Source organism: Alosa sapidissima, chromosome 1 (assembly GCF_018492685.1).
Source record: "Alosa sapidissima isolate fAloSap1 chromosome 1, fAloSap1.pri, whole genome shotgun sequence".
Taxonomy (NCBI): Eukaryota; Metazoa; Chordata; class Actinopteri; order Clupeiformes; family Clupeidae; genus Alosa; species Alosa sapidissima.
Window position 1 is genome coordinate 21,393,329 of NC_055957.1, and position 25,511 is coordinate 21,418,839.

The following is a 25,511-nucleotide window of genomic DNA, read 5'->3' on the forward strand; positions in this document are numbered from 1 at the left end:
GAGGGAAGAGAGAGAGAGAGAGAGAGAGAGAGAAGAGAACGTCAGCAGGGTAAATCAGTGCATGATTGAAGAGGCCTTTCTGGGATAATTCAGTTTGATTGGAGTCTCAGTCTCTCATTACCATTCCCGGCCCAACAGGGAGACTGCCCTTAATCACGCTCATCTGGCCGCTGCCGCCGCCGCCGCCGCTGCTCTCCTCTCTTTCTTCTCACTCTGCCACTCTCAGGGCTCTGCCTCAGGAGCACTAACATGGACACACCATGGCCAGAGACCATGAACGAGAGAACAGGGGAAGACACAGCGTAGATAGCGCTGTTAGATGAGAGTATAGAGAGTCATGAAGAAACTCAAACTGGTATCGGCCTGGATAGGTTTAGAGCAAAAATCTGCTGGCCACTGGTCACTTGCTCTTGACCTATGTGGAGAAAATTATTGCAGAGCTTTGGCCTTCAGGATTTGCTTGTACTGAGTTGATGTTTCACTTGAGCGGTGACATAAACCTGGCGGCTCATGTTTACAGATAGGAGGTCTTTGGTGCTGTGCTCAGGGGCATGCAGAGGTAGTTCCACCAGTCAGCAGGTATTGTGGCTCGTAATGGTGGTTCAACATTCGGCCGCTCAGTCCATGGCCACCGGGGCGGACGTGTGGTCAAAGACCATGCTTGGCTCACCTGAGTCTCCCTGTGCTTGTATAAATTGTGGTGGGTTGTGGTCATCCTGTGTCCCATGTGAATAGAGCATGCGAACACTGTTTATCTCTCAGTACTATCGTGAAAGGAAGTGGTCTACCTATCAACAGAGCCTATCTGTCTGGCTTTTTGTGAAGCTATGGTAAGATTCCATCAGGCAGCTTTTTCACAGATGAATGTGAGCGGGCTCTCACAATGCCGTTTGAGAATGGAGGTCGTGACGTGCTTTGAAAGCTGGAAAAGTCAGACCTCTATACTTATCCCACAGAAAAGCTCTATGCTGGGAACCCCCTAAGGGAGGTCAGTCATTCCAGGCTACAGGGCTTTGTGGAGTGCTGGACCATGTCATCAGGTCCTTGCCGTGCCCTGTCCACAGACGGGAACAGAAAGGACTTGGAATGCATGAAAGTTAAGCAGCTCTAAACTCACCTTGTCTCTCTACAGTGGGGGTGGGGTATTTCCACTTCCTTGATAAAGGAGAATGGCCCTTTTGGTCACCTTGTGCGTGATCATGGGGAATCTTTCACCTGGAGACTTGTAGAGTTACTGTTTTATTATTAGACTGTTCTTTTTACTCCTAAAGAATAGAGGCCTATATATATATAAAGCCAAGGGAAGTAATGTATCTTTCCTTTCTCTAACTTCCTTAGTCTGTCTATTAACTCATAATATGATGCTCATGCATCTCCTGTTACATCACTGGACACATGTCTGGCATTTGCCATTTTGGGGCTTTCCTTCCTTTCTTCTCCCCCCTCCTCCCTCTCTCTCTCTCTCTCTCTCTCTCTCTCTCTCTCTCTCTCTCTCTCTCTCTCTCTCTCTCTCTCCCTTCTCTGTGTCTGTCTGTCTCTTGTCCTCCCTCCCTCAGGTGCTAGAGCCTCTTCTGGCGCTGTCCAATTCAAATGGTCCACATGTGTCATAAACACACCCTGTCTTTGAAGTAAATAGATCTCCACAATGGAAGTCTGCCTCTCAATTTCCCCCAGCTGAAAACCTAGAAGCCTCTTTGTGTTGCAGGCAGGCTTTATGCCCGAAACTTCAAAGCCTGCTGTCTAGTCTCGGCCGAGGAGGATTGGATTGCTATTATAGGCCTCAACTGAAAGTGGTTTAAAATGTAATAATGGATAGGCAACTCTTGGCCAACTTGAAGAGTGGAACTCTTTGACTGTTTTTATTGTCATTGTCTGGGACTGATTTGGATTCTCCCCTCGTGTGTGTGTGTGAGTGAGTGAGAGGCTGCATTTCACATCTCCACACATGGTTAAATCGAGTTCAGGATGTGGGTGTTTTGTAAGTGAACAAATATGTTTCTCTATGAACCATTAGCCTTATTCTGAGATTTATGGTTTTCATTAGATTGTGCTCTTTGGGGGGGGAGCCCTCAGTTATGGTGAGTCTTAACTCTTACAAGTCTGAGAACATACTCTGAGTGTTTCAAAGTATGACTACTTAAAAAATAAACACTCATCCTAAAATGGTACCAGACAGTTCTTGACAGTTGGTGTGTCTGTGGCTGGCGTAGATGGATGCTTCTTCGCTTGTTTGCCGTTTTGTTGATGAATGAGTCCTCCATTCTCAGCTCCATTAGTGACAATAGGATTGCCAGGGCCCTCATCTCTCCTCACACCCCACAATTAATATCCCTCCACCCAATAGGATTGCCAGGGCCCCCATCTCTCCTCACACCCCACAATTAATATCCCTCCACTCTCGGCCTCCATGCAGGCCTGCATTATTAATGAGGCCTCTCCCAATTAAGATGGATGAGGCTGCTCTTGAGGGTATTTGTTCAGGTAAGATCTCTGCTTAGCATATCTGATGGATCTGCCTTGCGTGCACTACACTGATTAAAACCTTCCCACATCCCTGGGGCAACTTTAAAGGGGAAAACTGCACATATTACACCCTTGCACATGGCTAAGATGTGGATGCGAGGTGCCACTACCCCCCCCCCCCCCCCCATACACACACACACACACAACTCCCACCCACGCTGGCTCCCTTCTGTCGAAGCTAACTGGCTTTTCATTAATTCATTTATTATTAGGCCTCTATGTAACGGGATTAGCCTCCTGCACACTGAAGATGCACAGTGCTGAGCGAAGCCAAGTGAAGCTCCTGGAGACAATGGGCGAGTGGTGTGGGGATTTGAGATGGGCGGGGGGGGGGGGGTGACGAAATGAGGCCAGGCAAGGAGGCTCAAAAGCTGGCTTGGGCTCACGGAGGGATGGGGGAAGGAGGAGGGGGGGGGGAGGGCGGGGCTCTAGGACTTCCTTGCAGCGCTGCCATCCAGATGGGATCTGGGTTGTTAAGGAGGGAGAGGAACAGAGCCTGCTGCCTTCGTCTTCCTCGGTCTTTCACGAGATGTGTCGTGAGGCCCTGTCCTCACCCCCGTCCACGTGCTCGTTGGCTTCCGACAGAGTCGCATACTGCTCGTGATGATGGGTCAGGTCAGTGAGCGCGAGCACCGTGCGAACGCGCCGCCCGATGTGCTATATTTGGGCATGGCCGTGGGAGCGGCCTCGCTCTGTGAACTGGATGTTTCCGGGCCTTCAGAAAGGTGCCGCAACGCAAGTGTACGCTCAAGGACACAACACGCAGCGCCGATTCATGTTCACGATCAGGCGGTCCAGAGTCCATTGGGGTGGTCATTACTCAAGCCCTGTCCAGAAAGAGACCGATAGAGACTAATGATCTGTGGGGTGCACCAGAGCAGAGCTTTACACTTTGTTCCTCTCGCATAAAATGGTTTAACAGCTAGCCCAATGGGCCCCAGCCAGTGTGTTGGTAGATCCGTGTGCGTCTTTACAGTGTTTTTTTATTTTTTTATTATTGTTTTGTTGGCTGTGGCCCAATGTGAGTGAATGAGTGAACAACAGCATCCCTTATCTGGGCCCCTAGTACTGTGTAACTGAGTCATGTGGGGGGTAACTCTTTAACTGTTCTGTTTAGTTGTATAGTGCTGCAGTGGAGGGAATTCTCTTTTGAATGTTATTATATGTCCACATAGCACCCGTGACTATGAATAACGTTGATACTTTGGCACCATTGTGGCATTTTTGAGTGTTTGGGTGTGGTTTAGTTTTGATCCCCAGTGGTTGTGCAACACTTCAAATGTATAGGTTAGCTTGAGATGGAAGCCTTCAAGACAGAGATGACTCCACTTCAATGGAATTTCCTCAGGGCAGTCAGGAACACTGTTAAAATGGCAGTTGAAGCGATTTGCTTATCTTCCTCCGTATGAGCGAGGATTTGACTATGCAGGAACCACTCAAGTCAGATAAAGTTGTGTGTATGTGCACAACCCAACAGTTAGATCTCTGTCTCTCAGTCTCTCTCCCTCCATTGATCACGTTAGTTTGACTGCTCTCTCTCCCTGATCCCACTCTCCTCACCTTTCCGGCCGTTTCTCTCCCTGATTCTCCCTTCTGTGTTTGCCGCTCGCTCTGCTCCTGGTGTTCTGTAGACGGAACGCTCTCGTCGGCTCTACCCCAACCCTCTGGAGAAGGCCGGCTTGCACCTTCAGCTCCTCTGTGATAATTGAATTGCCCTCACTCTTGGAAACAAGTCAGACTAGCTGGCCACCTCTCCTCCCTTCTCCTACACTTCTCCTTTTCTCTCTGCTCTCTTTCTTTTTTCACACTTTTTTCCCCCTCGGTCACCCCCCTGCACTCCTGTATTGTAATACTGGATCTTGGCCCAGTGCCCAGTCTTCTCCATTGATGTCTTCCTCCCTCCCTCCCTCTCTCCCTCTCTCCCTCCCTCTCTGTGAAGTCCACACACTTCTCTCTCTGTTACTGTGGTAAGGGAGGCAGTGGGCCCATGGAATTCAAGTACGCATTCCATTGGACAGACACCCCTCCTCCTTGCATAGGCCATGTCTCTCTTGCTCACACACACACACACACACACACACACACACACACACACACACACACACACATACACAGTGTCTGTGTGTCATGCCAGTTGTGTGTAAGTCATTATGTTTGGCACGTGGCCCTGGGTAGGGGGGTGTCCAACCATCCTGCTCCCTGCCTGACTGTTTGGCACTCAATTTCCTCTGTCTCAAGATCCATGCTTCGAACTAACTCTCCCTCCCTCTCCCTCACTCCCTCCCTCTGTACTCTCTCTCTCCCTCCCTCCCTCTGTACTCTCTCTCTTCCTCCCTCTCTCACTCCCTCCCTCTGTACTCTCTCTTTTCTCATCCTCTTTTTTGCTGTCCAGTGAACGGATGAGACTTTTCTGCACTTTGGCATCACATTAAAAGATGAACATTTTTCGTTCATGTTTTTTTTACATCCTTTTCTTTTCCTTTTAATTTCATTCCAGACTTCCACATGCAGCTACGGCCTTGTGCTTCTTTTTTCTCTTCTCTTTCCGTGAAACTAACCCCCCTCTTTCAGAGAGAGAGAGAGAGAGAGAGAGAGAGAGATCTAATCCAATCCAATCCAGTCCGCTGTATGTCTGTGATCTTCCGTTTCACAGAGTTCTCACCCTGCCTCCACATGATCCATCTCGGGCCGAATCAGTTTTTAGCCGGCACCTGCTGGCTGTTCTTCACCGAATCAATATCAGTTGCTATTCTCAGTGCCTCCTTCTTCGGTTTACCTGTATAGCCGATCTCTCACCGGCTCTGAGAACTAGCCAGACCTACGTCACACAACCTAAGCCCTGCTGATGCCTCCAGCTTTTAGCTGTGTGTGTGTGTGTGTGTGTGCGCGCGCGCTTGGGTCTGCTCTTCTCATATACTGTAACCTCAGACCCTGTGAGTTGGTCGGGGACGGTGGACATTTCTGAGTGGGGCGTGCATGTCTCCAGTCTCACAGCGTTGGGCTTCTCTTGCAGGAGTGAGATATGTTTCTTAGGGTGTGTGTGTGTGTGTGTTTGTCTAGTAAGTGGCGTCTGTATGGATGTGGTTCTTCACTCACTCACTCACTCAGTGTGGGGAGAGCTGGCAAGACAAATTCTCACCAGACCTCTGCTTGTCTCTCCTTATTCCTTATTCCCTTTATAGGCACACATCCACACCCACATCCACACCCACATCCACACCCACATCCACATCACCTCCACACCCACCTCCACACCCACTTCCACACCCACCTTCACACCCACATCCACCTCCACACCCACACCCACCTCCACACCCAGGCCTCTGCCCTCTCTTCTGGGTCAGGCCTTGTTTTGCACTAGTTTGGGTTTCTCCCCATCTCTCTCTCTCTCTCTCTCTCTCTCTCTCTCTCTCTCTCTCTCCTGAGTACTCCATCTCTCCATTGTGCTACCAGTGGAGGTGGGCTTCAGCCCCATAGGCCTGCCACGTGGTGTGTGTCAGAGCCATCGCTGCTGTGGGTACTGCTGCCAACAGGAGTCGGGTGCAGCTGGCGTGTGTGTGTGTTTTCTTTTCCAGCACTCTGTATTCACAGTTCCCCTTCTTTTTAGTGTGTGCTGTCATTGCCCCACATCTTTCCAATGACCTTGATGTAGAGAAAGAGAAAGGAGGAATGATGTACCCATTGTGTGTGTGTGTGTGTGTGTGTGTGCGTGCGCTGCAGACACCCCTCAAAGCCCAGCACACTGCGCACATTATTGCCATTGTGCTGCTGTTGCACTTGAGGTGTTGTCAGGTCTGTTGCCATGAACTTTGATCCAGGTTTTCCACCATTCTTTTGCATCACTCTTCATTGCAAAAGATGAAAGACACAGAATTAAACGGAACTTTCCGTTTCATTTATGTGATAAGCACCTCCGTTGGGTTTAGGCTTTTTCTTTGCTATCTTAAAGGAGCTTCATTATGCGAAAACTCTGTGCTTGGAGCTGGTTGGCCGCTGCCTCGTCGGCCGGCGATTCCCCTCAGGTGGCCTTCTCCATCAGGGTTGGGGGCCATGCCATGAATATTCATACGGCTTTCCAGTGCTACCAGGGGCATTTCTTAAATGTGCATAATTTTCCTTTTAAGTGCCGTCACTGATGACCTTTTCTCCTCACTCCAGAAGTCCACAAGAGAAGGGCCGTACTTAGCAATCAAGCTGCCTTTGTGAGACAGGCCAAGACAGTGGAAAACCTCCTCCAAAGCCGGGAGCCAAAGGCCATTTCAAAAGCACTTCTATCAATATCATCCCTTTGGAGAGGGTTCGGCCTCTTGCACCAGGCTGTATGGAAGTGTGTGTGTGTGTGTGTGTGCGTGTGTGCGCTTGAATGACATGAAGAGAAAGAGAGTACAGTTTCCATGCAGCTAAGCGATTAGTTTTTCCACACAAGAGGTGCTTTGCATCCACGGCCCCATGTGTGCCTGGTCTATACGTGTATGTGTGGCACTATAGCTTCCATCATTGTTGCTCAAGCCTCTGCTTCTCTCCTCAGCCCTGCTCTATCCCTCCATTGTCTTCTGTGTTGGCTCTGTCAATACAAGCAGCTAGCCGTGATGAGTGCTGAATGCACACACACATCCCCCTCTGCATCTCTGTACTAACACCCCAATGACACACAGTCTCTGTCTGCCGCCAACCACCAACCACTGGACGTGTTCTGATGCGTTGCCTCCCTTCTCTTCTGAACACCCTCTGTTTCCCTCAGGTGTGTCTGGAAAATGGTGGTGGTAAGAACACCTTTTTAAAAAAAAAATAAGGATTAAAAATGGAATTCGAATTAGCTTCTAATCAAATCATTTATGTATTTTATCTCTCGTTTGAGGGTGTTTTCTTCTTTGGCCAGTTTTATTGTTTTGCTTGCATCAACAGTGCCTTTTTCTTAAGTCCGCCTTGATTCTTTGAATGAATGGAAAAAAAAAAGACTATTGAGTTTGCTGGCCTTGTGTGTCCCTCTCAGCATGCCGTAGAGTGGTTGTCATTGGTGAACTGCTCTTTTGAGAGCTTCAGGGCCATTTGGATGAATGGTAGTCTGGGAGTGGGCCTTTTCTTCCCAGAGCCCTGCTAAAGTGCATTGTGTTGTATTGTTTACTGAGCATTTCCTATTATTCTGTATGCAAGCTCATGTGTCAACACGGGGCTCAGTGCATCCACAGTTTTAGCTTGTTTTTTTTTTATCTCTTATTCCAAGGATTACAAAAAACTTTATTTTTTGCTAAGACTTATCAGTCCTTCCAGATGCATTTACCTAGCTTAGCTTTTACTGTTGTCTTTGTACATGACCGATGAAGCCAGCAGAGTGTTCTGTTGAAAGAGGGGCTTAGTTAGCGTGTGTGTGTGTGTGTGTGTGTGTGTGTGTGTGTGTGTGTGTGTGTGTGTGTGTGTGTGTGTGTGTGTGTGTGTGTGTGTCCAGTGTTCACCTCATCATGAAATGGCTGTATTGAGCGTTAAGGACGATGCTTGTCGACCATCTGCACAGAAACATTCAGGCAGCATTGTTTTCCTTGCTCTGGGTTTGCTATCTGCTACTTAGCAGGACAGAGAGATAAAGATAGAGAGTAAGGAAAAGAGAGCGAGAGAGAGAGAGAGAGAGAGAGACTGAATTCATGCAGGAGAAATGCTTCATTGATTATTACACTCCTGTGTTGCTGTGCTCTGCTGGGTAGGTTTTGCATGCAGGATCAGGTTATATTTAATTTGTGGGAGGGGCACCAGCTATTCAAAGCATGTCATGACCGCAGAGAGCCTTGCTGCCTGCCCTATGCAGAAATCAGCACTCCGCGTCACCCCTGGCCTCCGCTATGCTGTGGCTCATTTGTGCTTCAGCTCTATCACTGCTGGTGCCAGCCCACCTACCACCACCCTTGCTCTGGCTGTGTCCCATCTCCTCTGTGCCCCCCCCCCCCCCCCCCCCCTCTCTCTCGCGCTCTCGCTCTCTCTCTCTGTCCCTCTCCCCCTGGCTTCTTCCAGCAGCAGCGGCGGTGGCGGCGGTCACTCCGGCCCCTGCCTCCAAGCTGACGCCTACTAACTGCTGTTCACTCTTTGTGGGCAACAATAGCCAGGCCAGGCCCCTGCCTGAGGCCTAGACAGCCGCACTGGAGAACAAAGGGGGCCTGTGAACGGCCAGCCCAGTGGGCAGCCAGAGAGAGAGAGAGGGGGTGGGGGGTTGGAGGGAGAGAGAGAGATAGATAGAGAGGGAGAAGCAAAGCAGGTCAGGCTAAGATTAAGGCACTGGAGAGGGGGTTAGCCTAGCAGCTGAAGCTAGGCTAATGGGTATGGGCCATGTCCAGTCCATGGATGAGGTGTTTGGGTTGGGATGGATGAGGTGCTTGGGTCGGGTGGGTGTAGGGGTGGAAGCGAGTGCTAAGACAATGGACGAGTATTTTTGGAATAGGAGGTGTAATGATGCGGTGTGTGTGTGTGGGGGGGTGGCATTGTTAAGACAGAAGGAGGAGGAGTGGAGGTAATTAGAGATGCCACCATTGGCGCTTCATCTGATTTTCGTCTCCCTCGCGCACCTTCAGGCCTTTTCTCTTCATCATCATGCATGCAAGACTGGAGCTGAGTGTGTGTGTGTGTTGGCTTGGGTCTTTTGTGCTCACCCCCCCCCCCACCCCACCCCATTATGGGCTGTTTTATTGTTCTAGTCCATATGCCATGCCTGGTTTGATAGACATTTGAAGGGGGAAAAAGCAGTCATTGGGAGCTGCATGGGCTGAAGGTGCTGCAGATCAGATTGGCTGTTGTTAGCCTAGCATCTTGGCTGGAGATGAGAAGACAATGAGGAGTTTACGGTTTCCATGGTGTGGAGGAGGAAATGGCAGGGAGGCAACACGACCGGGAGCAGCCGCAAAGCACATATTGACTTTTCTTAACCTTGTGCCAGTGTGTTTCAAGTACACAGGCTAGTTTGTTTGAGTTCTTTTTTTTTCCATCTATCTACTTTCTTTCTTTCTTTCTTTCTTTCTTTCTTTCTTTTGAAAAGCCAGGGCAAAACCGAGATAGAGAGCGCCTACTAGCTCAAAGGAATAGCTGAGTGTTGGTACGCTCCACAGATGAAGTGGTAGCTGCAGATCTGTCATGCACAAGTTCAAATGGAAAAGTGTCCCCATCTGGGTAAGACCAAGCATGTCTCTCATGCTAGTCCCTCCCTCCCTCTCTCTCTCCCTCCCTCCCTCTTTCTCTCCCTCTTCCTCCCTCTCTCCCTCTATTCCAGTCTTCACACGCTGATTGAGCTTTGTTTCGTTTTGTTTAATGTGACTCAGGAAATATAAGCTTCTTAAAATGCACTTATCTAGTGGCACAGACCGTGCCTCCAGAACAAACGAACGGAGCTTAATGGAGGCATTGTGTCCCTTGGACGGCTCCTTGTCAAACGCAGGCAAGCAGATGGTTTGTACATGCCCGCATATTAAGTAGAATCTTTCACATGTCTGAGGAGGCGGCCGGCGAAAGGCCAAAGAATACCACAGACATTTGGAGTGGCGTGCGATGAGTGATGTGCTATAAGGCCACGCGCTCCGAGCTGGTGACGGCGTCAAAAATGTTTGGCACGTCGTGTTGTGAGGCTGTCTTTTCCGGCATTATCTGCGGCCAGGGGAGGGGATAAATACTGGCCACTGACCTTTTGAAGCACGTCACGTTCTCTTAGCCAGTCCAGTTTGCCTGATCGCTAGTGTTGTTGGCAAAGAGGGCGTCGAGGGGGAGAGCCAACGGCCGGCCCGTGCAGAGCCTCGGAGCTCTGCAGGCCTCGGTCAGGACTCCTCACAGACACGTCTGTCCTTTCAAATGAGCCACGCTGGAATGCTGATCCTCATTACTACTGGTTCAGTAGACTGCCCAGGAGCAGGAAGTGAGCATGGCTCTTCACAAAACAAACTATGGAGTGTGCTATTGTTCCCAGCGTTTTGCACTGTATATAGCACAAATTGGAGTAGGCCGAGGTGTGGTGTGGAGCAGAGCGGCCCTGGGATACGCTGCATGCTGGGTAAGGGGAGAGAAAGGAATATTTACAACCGCCTCTGCTTTTTCAGTGCTCCTTTCTTCCCCTCCAAGGACAAGACCCAAGACCTTGGTGCATCAGAAACATCAGAATCTAACAATGAAAGGAAATCCCACCCACAGCATCCCCCCCAACACACACACACACACACACACACACACACACCCCCCATTCCCTCACTCTGTCCCTAGCACAGCGTTTCAAGTGTCTCTGCTTTTATCAGGAGCTCCACATCTGTGTCAGTCCAAAATGGAGTTTTGTTTTTACACCCCCTCCATCCTCCCTCCTTCCTTCAGAGTGGTCTGTTCCCTTTCCTGCGCTCTCCTGATGGAGCTGGACTGATCCCAGAGGCCCCCGAGCTCCGAGGGGCCAGATTGCGTATGCTCCCCCTGCACTGTCAGGCTCTTTTGCCCAGATGCGATGTGATTACGCCTGCTATTCATTTGCCTCTCCTCTGTTCCCTGTGCACACACACACACACACACACACACACACACACACACACAGCTCATGGTCGACTAAAGGGAAGGGAGGGGTGAACTGAAATGAAGGAAGAAAGAGAAAGAAAGGAGGCAGAAAAGGCCTGATGCATCCTCTCTTTTCCATGTGAGATTTCCATACGAGTCCATCCCTGTTTGGGTGAGGGGCATGAAGGTGCTGTGATGGTGGTGATGGCAGCAGCGGGGTAGTTTACAGGGAAAAGGGAGATGATTGAACCCACTCACCCCTCCTCCCACCACTCCCCCTCTCTCTCTCCCCACTCCACTTCATAGTTCACCACATCAGAAATCAATTGGAAGTGATCATGACAAATGACTCCCTGAACGAATGGGCGAACAGGCGAGCAAGTGAACAGGCGAGGAGGGAGAGGGAGAGGGGGGGGGGGGGGGGGGCTCGGGGGCATTGGAGACAAATCACAAATGAGTCAATCAGAGCTCCATTCTTTATCACGCCGTGCCGGCCTCTGCTCCGGCACCCCACACTTTTTTATTTGTTGTTCATGCGTGCGCTGGCGTGCATGCGCATTGCCTTCTGCATATGCATGTCTGCAGTGTGCAGATAGAAAAGAGGGGGGGGGGGTATGAACGGGGTGTTAACCGTATTGGTGCCGGGACAGATGGAAGATGGGGAGTTCGAGAGAGGGAGGGGCAAGGAATGGAAAAGGGGGGGCAGGGCTTCTAGTGTCTGAAGCCGCTGCTCTATCAGCTCCTCCATGGCTGATTAGAGGCTAATGTTTAAGGGCAGGGAGGGAGCTGCGCTCTAATTGGCTGCATCGGCACCCGGATGGGTGGAGCTGAGCAGCAGCAGCAGCAGCAGCAGCAGTAGCAGCAGATGGTGCTGTTGTAGGGAAGGAGGGAGGGAGCAAATGAATGAATAAAGGAGAGACGGAGGGGTGTGCGCTCTCCTCCTCTCTTTTCTCGTTTTCCGCACCTCTCTGCTCCCCTTGTCTTCCTCCCTGTCCACCTTCGGCATGGACCCCCTTTCTCGCTTCTCTTGTCTGTCTTAGCAGGCACCGCTACATACCTCGCCTCGCCTCTCCTCCTAGCCCAGCCCAGCCCAGCCCGGTCCAGACAGATGGCCAGAGGGGTCTGGCGGGCCTGGCCTGCTCGGCGTAAAACGACTGCTGCCCAAGCCTCCAGCTCCAAGCTCCTGGCTGAGCTTGAGAATTAGTCTGCAGCAGGCCCTCGGATTAATTATGATACACGCATGCAAGCACACACGCAGCTTCCCACAGCCCTGCTACATCTGCTTAAGTGCTGTGGCATCCCCATCATCCCCCCCCAGACCCAACCCCAGCCCCCCTCTCCTTGGCTGGGCTTCCCCCATATGTTGGCCTGCACCAGAATCTCACTGCAGCCTGGCTGGGGATGTGAGACTGATGAGCTCCATTAGATGGTAATGCTCGCTGGGTGGAGGAGAGGACTCCTGAGGCCCCCTAGGGCCTGTCATATGGTTCGTCCAGAGCACACAGCCCACAGACAGACGACTAATGCTTGTGGAGGTGTGGATGGGGTGGTGCTCTATCTCTACCACATCCACAACTATTGGCTGGATGTGCTAGTGTTAATCGTGCCAATCATACTGGACAGGAGTTGTCTGTCTATCATAACCAGCACGTTTGTTTATTTCATTGTGCATCACGTGCATGCATGTGTGTGCTTTTGTTCTCTAATTAGTTTAATGATTGTGTCTCATGATCTCTGACGTTGTTGGATGTGTGGATATGGCGCCGTCATTAAGACTGACTGGTACGCGGAGCAGGAAACTGTAGGCAGCAGCAGTGCGATGCATGTGAGTCTCATGTTCCAAACCAGTTTTTCCTGCGCCATGCTGGAATCCTGCGCCATGCTGGAAAAGCCATGTATATATTAAACACAGATGCCAGGCCTTATCACAGCGGCCATGTGTACATTAAACAAACCAGCCAAGCATGGGACTCAGCTTCTGCTGGATCAACGTGTGTGTGTGTGTGTGTGTGTGTGTGTGTGTGTGTGTGTGTGTGTGTGCTCATTCTTGCTTCAATGCAGACGCCATTCGGGTTGCTTTGAGGAAACAGTCAAGCAGCAGAGGAACTGGGCACATAAAGTGTGTGTGTGTGTCTGTGTGTTTTGTAAGTGACCCACATTGAGCTGGACAGCATCATTATTTCCCCTTGCTGACGTGGCGTGTCACATTGTGAGCGACACAGCCCTTCCATCTGGCTTCAGCCCCCCCCCCCTCTCCCCAAAACACTGCTTTGGGGGCGCCCTTTAACCCCCCGCCCCCTCCCGTCCAAGCGAGTGGCTCTGTGTGGTTAGGCTGAAAAGAGCATCAGCACAGAGGGGACGGAGGCCTCATTCAGCTCCATATCCTCCCCAACAAAAGAGCACGCTGAGGGGACGACTGAGGACGGACAACGGCACCGGAGACGACCAAGAGGAGGAGGAGGAAGGAGGAGAGGGGGAGGAAGGAGGAGAGGGGGATGGCGAAGGATTGCAGAGGGCACTGGTGAAAGGCGAGCAGGGCTCTTCACGTCCATCAGCAGCAGCTGCCCCTCCCTCCTTCCTTCCCTCTTTCTCTTCAGCTCCCTCTCTTTTTTCTGTCATTTGAGCTGATGGGGACCCTGGGTCCTCCTCAATAACCCCGCCAGCAGGCCCTGTCACACACACTGTCAGACCGAGAGAGAGAGAGCGAGAGGGAGGGAGAGAGAAAGAGACTGGCTTGTTCTCCATACCTGTCAGCTGAAATGTAGTTCTTAGCATATATGCATTCATATTGTGAAGGTCAACGATGCAGATTAGACTCAAGGTTAGGTGTGTGTGTACAGTGTGTGTGTACAGTGTGTGTGTACAGTGTGTGTGTACTGTGTGTACTGTGTGTGTGTGTACAGTGTGTGTGTACAGTGTGTACTGTGTGTACTGTGTGTGTGTGTACAGTGTGTGTGTGTACAGTGTGTGTGTACTGTGTGTGTGTGTGTACAGTGTGTGTGTACAGTGTGTGTGTACTGTGTGTGTGTGCGCGCGCGCCATGTGCACATGGTCACTGGTGCGGTGTACATTGTGCACAGCTGACTAATCACACAGCTGAATATTTGCATTGCAGTCCCCGCGCCGGTGTCAGTGCACTCATGCATATTCAGCAGCAGCAGCAGCAGCAGCAACGCTGTGTGAAGCTCCGCTCTCCTTGTGACTTTCCCTCAAACTTTTCTGTCTTGGGTTCATAGCCCCATTCCCTCCCCTCCTGCCATGTCCACGATGTGTCCAATCACGTTGTGTGAACACACAGCCTCACAGGGCTCCTCCCAGTGCACAGTGCAGCGTTACAGTTCATTTCCACAGGCTTGTGTAACACTGATATGAGGAGGAACCTTCTAGAAGCTTTTCAAATAACATGATCGGCTCAGTGTGTGGTGTCACTTTAGCCACGTGGTTAACAATTGCTAAGGGATACTAAGTAAAGTGATGTCCTGTAGCGAGGCAGAAATAGTCAGACGCCCCAGCCCCCACCCAGCCCCCAGCTTCAGCCCGGCTCATTGTTGCGGCAGCATCACTGTAAGTGGGGTATCGTTGTTCACTGGGTGGTAAGCCAGGCTGCGCTGCACACAAAGGCCCCTGCTGAGTCGCACGGCCTCCCAGAGTTCAGCACGGCTCCAGTTGCAACATCATCCTCTCTCTCTCTCTCTCTCTCTCTCTCTCTCTCTCTCTCTCTCTCTCTCTCCCTCACTCTGCTGACTGGCCTCCACTCACGCCCTGTGAGTCATCCTAGCTGAGCCATGCTCCAGAATCAAAACTCAGTAAGGCAGTGATGAGAGCATGGGATGTCTCCAAAAGTAGCTTTGTTTTCCCTTGCCATGCCCCTAGCCTGTGCTAACCTAGCGACCCTATGCTCTGCCATATCTCTAGCCTGTGCTAACCTAGCGACCCTATGCTCTGCCATGCCCCTAGCCTGTGCTAACCTAGCGACCCTATGCTCTGCCATATCTCTAGCCTGTGCTAACCTAGCGACCCTATGCTCTGCCATGTCCCTAGCCTGTGCTAACCTAGCGACCCTATGCTCTGCCATGCCCCTAGCCTGTGCTAACCTAGCGACCCTATGCTCTGCCATATCTCTAGCCTGTGCTAACCTAGCGACCCTATGCTCTGCCATGTCCCTAGCCTGTGCCAACCTAGCGACCCTTTTGAAAGAGAATGCTCTGCCATGGGAAATCAGTGGGCAGCAGGGTAGCAGGGTTTCTCAGTTCTCATAAAGAACTGTATGCTAACATTCCCATTACAGAACAACCTTCCCCATTTGTAGCTAGCTTATCCCTGTTATCATGAAAGTGCGGTTGTCAGCGGCGCCTCTGTGATTCTCCTGGCAAGGTTAGCTCTCTTTGTGCTGCAGCACTACCCATGAAAGAGCTGCACAAGGGCACTTTGCACAGAATGTGTGTACCCTATTATGTAGTCCCTTTTCCACATCTCAAAAGAGGCGAGGGGGTTTGTGTGGCTGTGAGATTAGACCCTCTCCTGCAGGAAAGGCAGAGCGGCTCCGCACTCGCGTCATCCAGGAGGACGGAGCTTACACCCCGCAGCTGGGCCTCTCCTCTCCTTCTCTCCTCTCCAAGCTTCTGCCCCACTGTTTTATGGATTCCTGGTTAATCATTGTTATTAAAAAAAACATGCACGTTTTTTAACTGTATTTTTTGTTTTTGTTGTTGTAGCACATTTCCTGTTTTGTGGTGGGGGGGGAGGAGGAATAAGAGAAAGAACTCAAATAAAAAGTTGAGCGGAGCCTGCGAGTGGTGGAAAGCCCCAGTCATTTCCCTCTCTCTCTCTCTCCTCTGGCTGCATCCTGTCTTTGAAGTGAGCGCCATTTGGGCCCTGAGTCATGTGCGGCGCGTTGAGGTAGCTCTCGCTCTCGCGCTCCCCTCCTCTGTCCTTTATCAAAATGAAAACAGACATGGCCGTAAACTCCCCTTAATCAGATGGCTCTGTGCTTTTGGCACAGCCTGAAAGGCCTTGGCAGTAAATTGGACGTTGGATTTCTTTTCGGAGCAAAATCTGGGGAGGGGGTGACTGAGGAGGAGGAGGGGGGGGGGAGTAAAGGGAGGAGGAGGAGAACGAGAGGAGGGAGGGAGGGGGGAGCTGCTTAGAAGAACTCGTCTGGAAAAGCCTTTTGTGGGATTTGGCGAGGCAACAGCCGGCTTTACCCATGCTTATTAGGCACCTCTGCCGCCATAGAAATTCTCATGTCTGTGTGTGAGTGTGTGTGCGCTTGCTCATGTGTGTCTTGTGTGCATGTCTCTGTGCTGTATTGTGTTGTGAGTGCACACAAGCATACACATTATCAGCTTGGTGCGGCCCTTGCTCATCTCTGAAAGAGACTACTGGCATTGTTATGACCCGCGCTGCTACGTGAAGAGTGACCAGGCCTAGACGAGAGCTTCTCACTTGAGACGAGCTCCATGTGTGCCACGGCGTGTCCTGACACCGCGCCACGTCACCTTACCTCGCCTCGCTCCATTATTCCCCCACACTGATTCACCCACGATCTCGCTCGCCATGCCCTCACACAATGGGCACAGGCCATGAGCAAGGGATACACAAAAGAAACTTATTTTGCCATTTCTTGATCTCCCCAGTCCCCTCTTTTTCTGGTGTTCTTTCACTGCTCTTTGTTGCTATGGTTAAAGAGTGATAGAATAATCCTTAAGCCCCTCCCCTGTGCCCCTACCCCACCCCCCCCCCCCCCCCCCCACCGTCATCTCTCTCTGGCGCCCATCATGACTGATTTAGTAGCGAGCCTCTCGGCTGGGTAAACTGGCCTCACACTGCCCCCCTTCCCATCATGCATCGCTCTAACCCCTCACCCTGCGCTCATGCCGGTCGGTGCTGCCTCCTCTCTAGTTACACAGAGTTCACTGAGCAGCGCCCCCTTGGGAGCCCACAGTGGTAGTGCTGTGTGTGTGTGTGTGTGTGTGTGTGTGTGTGTGTGTGTGTGTGGCCACTGGGTTTTCCCCAAAGGCTGATTTGCAGCAGTGCCATACTGCAAGACAAAGACAGGGGGTCAGAAGGGAGGCCTGCGGGGAAAACGGTGTCCGCTTCCCTCAAGTGTGTGTGTGTTCATCTACACACACACACACACACACACACACACAGAAGGGCCAGAGTTCCTAAGGGAAAAGGATAAGTCTTGTGGGGGTTGTAGATGAATAGGTCAGATTACTTAATTCCTTGACAGCACAAGCTCCACCCTGGGCTTCCTGTGTGGCCTCCTGTATGGCTGCCATCACCCTGGCCCTTACCTGCAGAATGCAGCCCTTTGGATTAGTGTATGTCATCTCCTGGAGTCTGCTGAATCCCAAATGCATTGTCTACCTCTCCCTGGCCCTCGAGCCATGAGGTTTCCACCCCCCAGAGCAGGTGTCTTCAGTTCACTAACCTCTATCTTTCTTTTCCCTCTCTCTCAGGTTTCCACCTCAGCGGCACGGTCACCGAACCAGCCACGGCGACAGAGCCCGAGGTCACCCACCGCGTGGCCATCAGCTTCGACCGCTGCAAGATCACCTCGGTGACGTGTGGCTGCGGCAACCGCGACATCTTCTACTGCGCGCACGTGGTGGCACTCTCGCTCTACCGCATCCGCAAGCCCGAGCAGGTCAAGCTGCGGCTGCCCATTTCCGAGACGCTCTTCCAGATGAACCGCGACCAGCTGCAGAAGCTGGTCCAGTACCTCATCACCGCGCACCACACCGAGGTGCTGCCCACCGCCCAGAAGCTGGCCGACGAGATCCTCTCGTCCAACTCCCAGATCAACCAAGTGCACGGTAAGGGCCCACAGCAAGCAGGTGGGGAAAATGTGGGGATGGGGAGTGCGACTGGTCGTACTGGACAATCGGCCTGTCCATATAGACTGTCATAAGTGGACTGTGTGGGAGAAGGCTTCAGGTGAGGCTGATAGGAGGGAGAGGTGGGTGGACCGATGAAGAGCCCGGCCTTCCTGGTTCATTCCACACTTCCAGCTCTCATTCCATTGTGGAGTGAGAGGAACCCTGCTCACCTCTCTCACTCTTTTTTCTCTCTCCCTCTCTCTCGTTTTCTCTCTCTTTCTTTCTCTCTCCCTCTTCCGCTGTCTCTCTCTTCCTCTCTTTCCTGCCCTCTCTTTCTCTCTCTCTCTCTCTCTCTCTCTCTCTCTCCCCAAATATTTCAGGGTGGCCACTCCAACATGGAAGTTCCCCTCATTAGAGGTGTCTCACCAGGGGGTTGAGCCTTAATTATGGAATTTCAATGATGAGACCTGGGCCCAGTGAAGCCGTGGTTGTCTGAATGAGTTCATCAAAGAGAGGCGAAGGAGCTACCTATAGAAGGCCCTCCCACCCATGGCTGCGTCTGATCTCCTGATCGGGTCCGTGGGCGTTTCGGTCACTTGCTCTATCGCGGCACATTAAAAAACAGAGCAGGCATGTAATGACCTCCGCTGTTGTATGTTTTAATAATGGAGCCACAATGGGGCGTTAATGAGGAATGGCCCAACCAGAAGCAGAGGCATGTGACATCGTCCGTCATGGATTCCGTTGCGGGCTTTAGGCCGCCGGCGCATGTGAGAGGAAATGGTTTCCTACACGTGGAGGTTACAGTGTGTAATTACGCGCCGTGGCTTCTCTGTTCCAGCCATAGCAGTGCTGGCCACGCTGCACCGGGCTGTGGTCTCATGTAGCCAGCTGTACACACACTCACACACATACACACACACGCACTCACAAACACACATGCATACACAAACACACATACACACACTCTCAAACACACATGCATACACAAACACACATACACACACTCTCAAACACACATGCATACACAAACACACATACACGCACTCACAAAAACACATGCATACACAAACACGAGCACACACACACACACACACACTCATAAACACACACGCATACACAAACATACACAGGCTCTTGTGTCATAAGAGAGAGATGATCTTAAGCCACATAATTTGGGTCCTATCCTATTAAGATATTATCTGTGCTGCATCCTCTTATCACAAACAAAATGACCGATAGAGCCCAAGGACAGAGCGATGACGACACGTCGCTCTTGGCAGACCTCCACGCAAATAGGACTATGTTAATGCCATAGCCTAGCTCTTAGCATACCTGCACGCAAATAGGACTGTGCTAGTGATGCCTGCACGCAAATTGGACTATGCTAGTGACGTAGCCTAGCTCTTAGCATACCTGCACGCAAATTAGGACTATCATAGTGACATAGCCTAGCGGGACTGCGAGTGCACAGGCTGGGGATAGTTGACATCCAGTGTTGGAGCTTTTACAAACGGTGCCTCTCTTCTCCTTTAATAAGCTCTTGGGCAATGTGTGTAGTCCGTATATATGGGGGTTGAAGAGGATATTCCCAAAGTGCTAGAAAGTTCTCCTCGTTCTGAGAGAGCTTTAACCTAAAGAGGATTGGGTGGGTGTGCGCTGAACATGTGGTAAGACCCATCCTGCCTTAATGCACTCATCCCTAAAGAATTATAGCACATAACGTCCAGAGATCGGAGGGGAAGTGGTGTGATGAGATGGACCCTCTGCACAGCCTCCACCACTCCGGGCCGCCTTTGCTTTAGACCGTAATAGAGGACTGTGGGAGTTGAGCTGAGTAGTACACAACTACCCCCCAGCCCACCCCACCCCCACACTCCCATTGCTGCACAAACACTCACCAATATATATAGAACCCTGCAGCTTGCTTGTTTATATGCAGCACTGTATGGGTGTTTAAATTGTTTACTTTTCACTCTCAAAGGCAAACGTGTAGGTGTGTGAGTTGTCGGAATGCTTCTTATATCATGTTGTTCAAAACAGGCAATCTTAGTTACAGCGTGTCTGAATATTTTTTTTTTCCCGGAAGGTTTTTATTTTCTTTTATTATTATTTTATATACAGTATATTTATTTGACGTGTGTTTTATTTGTGTTTGTGCAGGTGCGCCGGACCCCACGGCTGGGGCCAGTATTGACGATGATAACTGCTGGCACCTAGACGAGGAGCAGGTCAGGGAACAGGTCAAACAGTTCCTGTCCCAGGGAGGCTACTATGGCTCCGGCAAACAGCTCAACTCCATGTTTGCCAAGGTTGGTGTTTCTCTGTGTGTGCGCGTGTGTGTGTTTGTGTGTGAGAGAGAAAGAGAAGTGTATGTTTTGGCAAATTCTTTTTTTTCTTTTTTCATATAAGAATTTATATAATTATTCGTGAATACATCTATGTTTGAGCATGGCTATCTTACTGTGTTTGTTCAAGAAGTTTGTACTATGTCAAGTGGCACGTGCATGTGCGTGTGCGTGCACACTGTACTGCACTGCACACATGTCAAAGAAATGCTCAATACCAAAGGTTCCATCCTGATGAATTATGAGACCATGCAGTCCTGGGAGGCCCATTTAAATCAATGTGTTTTAATTAAATGTCACGCCGCCTCTCATTTTCTATCTCCAGCGTGACGGCCAGCTTTCAGCGCCTCCCATATCTTCATCTTCTGCATAGGAAATTCCAGCCGTCTGCTCCTCTCCTCCTCTTCCTTTGTGTGTGTGTGTGTGTGTGTGTGTCTATATATATATATATATATATATATATATATATATATATATATATATATATGCATTGGCCGCGCTCTTTGCCTTGGTGCCTAATTGCAGTCTAAAGTATTGTAATCTGGCTATGATGGTATTAGATCATTAGTTCTGCTGGCTGAGTCTGCATTGGGCCTCTAGATTAGCCTGTCACTGCTCTCGCCTTGCCCCAGGAGAATGATGAATAGTGACACCCTAGCCTTCATCCCACTTGTTCAGTTGCTATATTACCTTGCACTGTGAAAGCTCAGCTGTGTGTGTGTGTGTGTGTGTGTGTGCCAAATCCCCAGCCCTTTGTTTGGATCTGTAAATGCAGGAAGGTCTGTTTTTGAAGCCTGTGTGTGTATTTGTGTCCAGGTGCGGGAGATGCTGCGGATGCGCGACTCTAACGGTGCTCGCATGTTGACCCTGATCACCGAGCAGTTCATGGCTGACCCTCGTCTGTCGCTATGGAGACAGCAGGGCACAGGGATGACGGACAAGTGTCGGCAGCTCTGGGACGAGCTGGGTGAGTTAACAGTAGCACCATGGGATACTGTCTGTCCAACAAATAACCAACAAGAAAAGGTTTTGAACGAATACGTGTGAAAGTGCAAAATGTGTCTTCATATTCGTCAGCCATCAATGTCCATCCATTTCATGGCCATAATGTGGTCTGGTGTTCAGGTTAATCGCCTCATTCCAGGACTCTAAGCACTGTCTAATTGAACCGGGGGGATATTATCACCACTACCTGGAACTGTGCAGCGGTTCAATAGCTTTGGCCTTGTGCACACGTTTAGTGTGGGAGCTTTGCTGGTGTCTGGGCTGGACTGGATGGGTAATCTCCCAGCAGTGGACGTGGCCTAACCTCCTGAACCCCCTCAGTGATGGCAGCCATCGGGGGCCCCAGCAGACCGCGCTGCGCTGGGAGAAAGGGCCCGGAACCGGCATGAAAGGGCCCCCAGATCAATGGGCTTTTCAAGCTCGTCGCTATTGATCCGGGGGCCATTTAAAGCAGTCGATGGGAGCGCATCCTTGGGAGGCTCGTTTGAAAGCTAAGCCTTCGGCTGCCTCTCTGGTCAGCTCCGCCGAGACCAAACCTCGGTGTGAGCGGCCGACTGAGCAGGCACTCCATCATCACCGGCATTAGCTTTCATTTGCCCAGGAAGGGACGCTCCTCTCCTAGCAGCAGTCTACTGAAAACAAGCCACAGTCAGCTGTAGTCGAAGCAATCCCAGCTTGCTGATTGGTTGAAGTTGTGAGACCCCCTGCCACATTGATTAGCCCTACAGCCAATGAGTGTTGCTCCACTGGACTGGATGTGACAGAGCGAGAGAGAGGGAGAGAACACCGGCCGGACCATCTGTTACCTAGCTACAGAGATGTGCGGAGCGCCACTGCCAGTTATACAAGGCTGCGTGAGCCAAGCAGCACCTGCCAAATCTCACTCTCTGCCCAAATGCACTCTGTTTGGGAAGCACTGACGTCATGGCCACGAGCCTGGTCAGTGTCAGCCGCGCTGGTCAACATGTGCACGTCAGAGAGGGGGGCCAGTCCAAGAAATAATAACACTTTTATTGCCACACTTCAAGTAGACCAACATATATAGCCTCAATGAATCTGTTAAGGTTTAGTTAATTAAAACCTTGATGCTTCTCAGCCCACTTGAGAAGTAGTAGTTTATTGTTGGGCAAAGATATGAATGTAGTCCTCCCACTTGAACAAAAGTGTTCTATTTCAGCCTCTTCCGCGGACACTTGGTTGTTATGATGATGTTTGGTTGTTAAGACGATTGATTGTTATGATGATATGATGCGTATGTGTACTAACCACACGTGTCGTCCGCCCAGGTGCATTGTGGGTGTGCATCGTGCTGAACCCCCATTGCAAGAGCGAGGAGAAGGGCGGCTGGCTCAAGCAGCTGAAGAAGTGGAGCGACATGGACATCTGCCCTCTGGAGGATGGCAACTACGGCAGCGAGCTGCCCAACATCACCAACGCCCTGCCGCAGAGCAACCTGGCCCAAGGTCAGCTCCGCATCCACACCCTCACGCTTAAACCCTCAATCCCCACGTAACTCTGTTAGCGGGCCACAGGCTCAGCAGATGGGCGCAGTGCTGTTTTTTTAAACTCCCAACGCACTGTGTCTCTTCCCTTCCCTTAACATCTCTATCGTACTCCCAACCCTGACCAGAGTCTTGGCCTGCGGTTGACCTCACTGCTGCATACGCTAAACCCTCTTCCTCTATAAAGATCTCAATCCCATTGCCTTCACCCAAATACCAGAGCCAGGTTCAAAGACGATCAATGGTTGACTTAATGCTCTTCCAATCCTTGAGATCTTTTTACGATTTGTTCACCTGCCAGACTGAACTCTCTCTCTCTCTCTCTGTCTCCTCTCTCTCTCTCTCTCTCTCTCTCTCTCTCTCTCTCTCTCTCTCTCTCTCTCTCTCTCTCTCTGTCTCTCTCTCTCTCTCTCTGTCTCTGTCTCTCTCTCTCTCTCTCTCTATCTTTCTCTCTCTCTTTCTCTTTCTTTCTCTCCCTCAGTAGACTCTTTGGGGCGGCCACGGCGTACAGTTTTCACTCGGGCCATCGAAGCGTGCGACCTGCACTGGCAGGACAGTCACCTGCAGCGCATCATCAGCAGTGACTTCTACATGTCTCCGGCCTACCAGAGAGAGGGCGAGAGCTTGCTCTTCAACCCCCAGGGCCTGCCACTCTGGCTGGGTAAGACCTGCACTCTCACTCCACCATGCGCATGCCCACATGTACATAATAATAATGAAATAATAATAATAATAAGCAATAAACACTTAGAATGACTACGGATTCCAGTTGGGGAAAGTTGGAGGAGTACAGGGGGATGGATGTAAGCCTTATCCATGGCTGGCTACGTCATACGCATGTCATTGGCACTTTGCAAACGATATAAAAAGGCGTTTAACTGGGAGAGGATTGCGTAGCGAGGAGCTAAAGCTCACTAGGGCCGTGCTTAGTGCTCAGACGGAGAGACCACTGCTCCATAACGGCATGGATGATTTGACTGGAAAGGAGATGCCATGCTTGTGATGAAGCACAGTTGACTGTTTGACTTCACTAGAAGGCAGCGTCTCCTTCCCAGAAAGGGTCTCCCCATAATTAGCCATAAGCCTTTAAATTCCTCCAAGAGCTTAAATGGAGGCCTTGCACCACATTTGCATAATGTTAAGCTTGCTGGGGAAGATTTAGGCTAGGGCCAGATTAAATACAGAAGGATGGAGTTGTTTGGGTGGCTGTGATCGTCATCAGCCGCGGTTCTGTTCCAGATCATGTGCCGACCGCCTGCGCACGAGTGGACGCTCTACGTTCTCATGGTTACCCACGGGAAGCCCTGCGCCTGGCCGTGGCCATCATCAACACCTTGCGGCTACAGCAGCATCGACAGCTGGACATTTACAAGCACCAGAAAAAAGGTAAACACACACACGCACTCACACATATATACACACACACACACACACACACACACACACACACACACACACACACACACACACACAAACACACAGAGACACACTTACCACATAAGTCTTATCTAAGCAAAGTGGCATAAAACCTATAACCACCATGTTCCCACAATGGCCTCATTGTTGGGCAGTCCAAAGCCAAAGAAACTGGCCTTATCTGCGCTATAACAAGAGCCCTTTTCTAGTGCGACTGCAGCGCTGCATTCTTTTGATGTCTCTGGGAGTGGATGAGGAGCCATGGCAGGTTGTGCGTAATTACTTTAGGGTTTGTGGAATGCAGTCGTGTGGCATGCTGAGGGCATTGTGTGTTTCCAACTGCACTGGAATCTGATTTATCTCAGGACTGCCTTCCACTGGAAACAAACACGGGACTGTGGCTGGCCAATGTCGCTCAGTGCCCTGTTCTCATTGTGCAGATTGTGTTTAGGAGAGTTATAAAGGTTCGTTCTTTCTTTCTTTCTTTCTTTCTTTCTTTCTTTCTTTCCTTTTCACCTACAGAGCTCCTCCAGAGAGGAATGACCACAACTACAAATCTTGAGGGGTGGGTCGGCCATCCCTTGGACCCCATTGGCTGCCTTTTTGCCACTCTCACAGAGACCTGTCGAGTGGAGGATGACAACGCCATGGATACAGGAGGTAGAGTATAGACACCAACCTCCCTGCACATTCCCATTTGATTTGAGAAAACGCTGCCCGTTGCCTGTAGGCCTTAGGCAATACACTGCTTGTTGGCACACAAGCTATCTGGCGCCTCTCTGTTAACACACACATTTATTTGCTCATAACACACAGTACACTGACCGTTTAAAGGCAGCCCTACCTGTGTTAACTCTATAAAGGCACATTAGCAGAAAGCTAGCATTGCGCTCAGAAAGTCATTCAGGCCGTGGCAATGAGGTGCCCCTCCGCTCCGTCCACACAAAAGGGCCCAGTGGCAGAGCAGTGGAAAGAGCACGGAGGCAGGAGGGGAGGGTGGGGGGGTACTATTGAAGTGGAAAAGGTCGGGCTGCACCCACAGGGGTGTAAATGTATAAAATCAATCGTTCCATGTGTCCCCTCGACAGCCAGGCCAAATAAGGAGATGGGCATTGTAGCGCTATTGTGAAGAGCCCACAGGGAGGCCTTTGTGCACAGGGACAATACGAGCGAGTGGTACAATGAATTGGGTTTCTGTGTGTGTGTGTGTGTGTGTGTGTGTGTGTGTGTGTGTGTGTGTGTGCGCGGCTGTAACCGAGTGCGAAAGAGATGGGACAGATAGGGTGTGTGTGTATGTGTTTTATGTCTCTTCTGTTTGGTTTATGCCTGGACGTTGTTTTTGTGAGTGAGTGTGTGAGAGTGGTTCAGCTTCTTTCTTTGACCCTGACACA

At 50.8% G+C, this 25,511-nt stretch overlaps 1 protein-coding gene across 2 annotated transcripts in view; it reads left to right on the plus strand.

The window, feature by feature from the left end:
• The window catches only part of zswim5 (zinc finger, SWIM-type containing 5), a 46,049-nt gene that overhangs the window by 11,784 nt on the left and 8,754 nt on the right, over window positions 1–25,511 (plus strand). The window contains exons 2-8 of one of the 2 annotated variants that reach the window (XM_042103529.1): window positions 17,490–17,846; window positions 20,013–20,161; window positions 21,014–21,164; window positions 22,489–22,665; window positions 23,186–23,365; window positions 23,944–24,090; window positions 24,643–24,780. In XM_042103529.1, the coding sequence (XP_041959463.1) occupies window positions 17,490–17,846; window positions 20,013–20,161; window positions 21,014–21,164; window positions 22,489–22,665; window positions 23,186–23,365; window positions 23,944–24,090; window positions 24,643–24,780 (1,299 nt within the window). The remainder of the gene's footprint in view (window positions 1–17,489; window positions 17,847–20,012; window positions 20,162–21,013; window positions 21,165–22,488; window positions 22,666–23,185; window positions 23,366–23,943; window positions 24,091–24,642; window positions 24,781–25,511) is intronic. The other variant, XM_042103535.1, reaches the window with a different exon arrangement.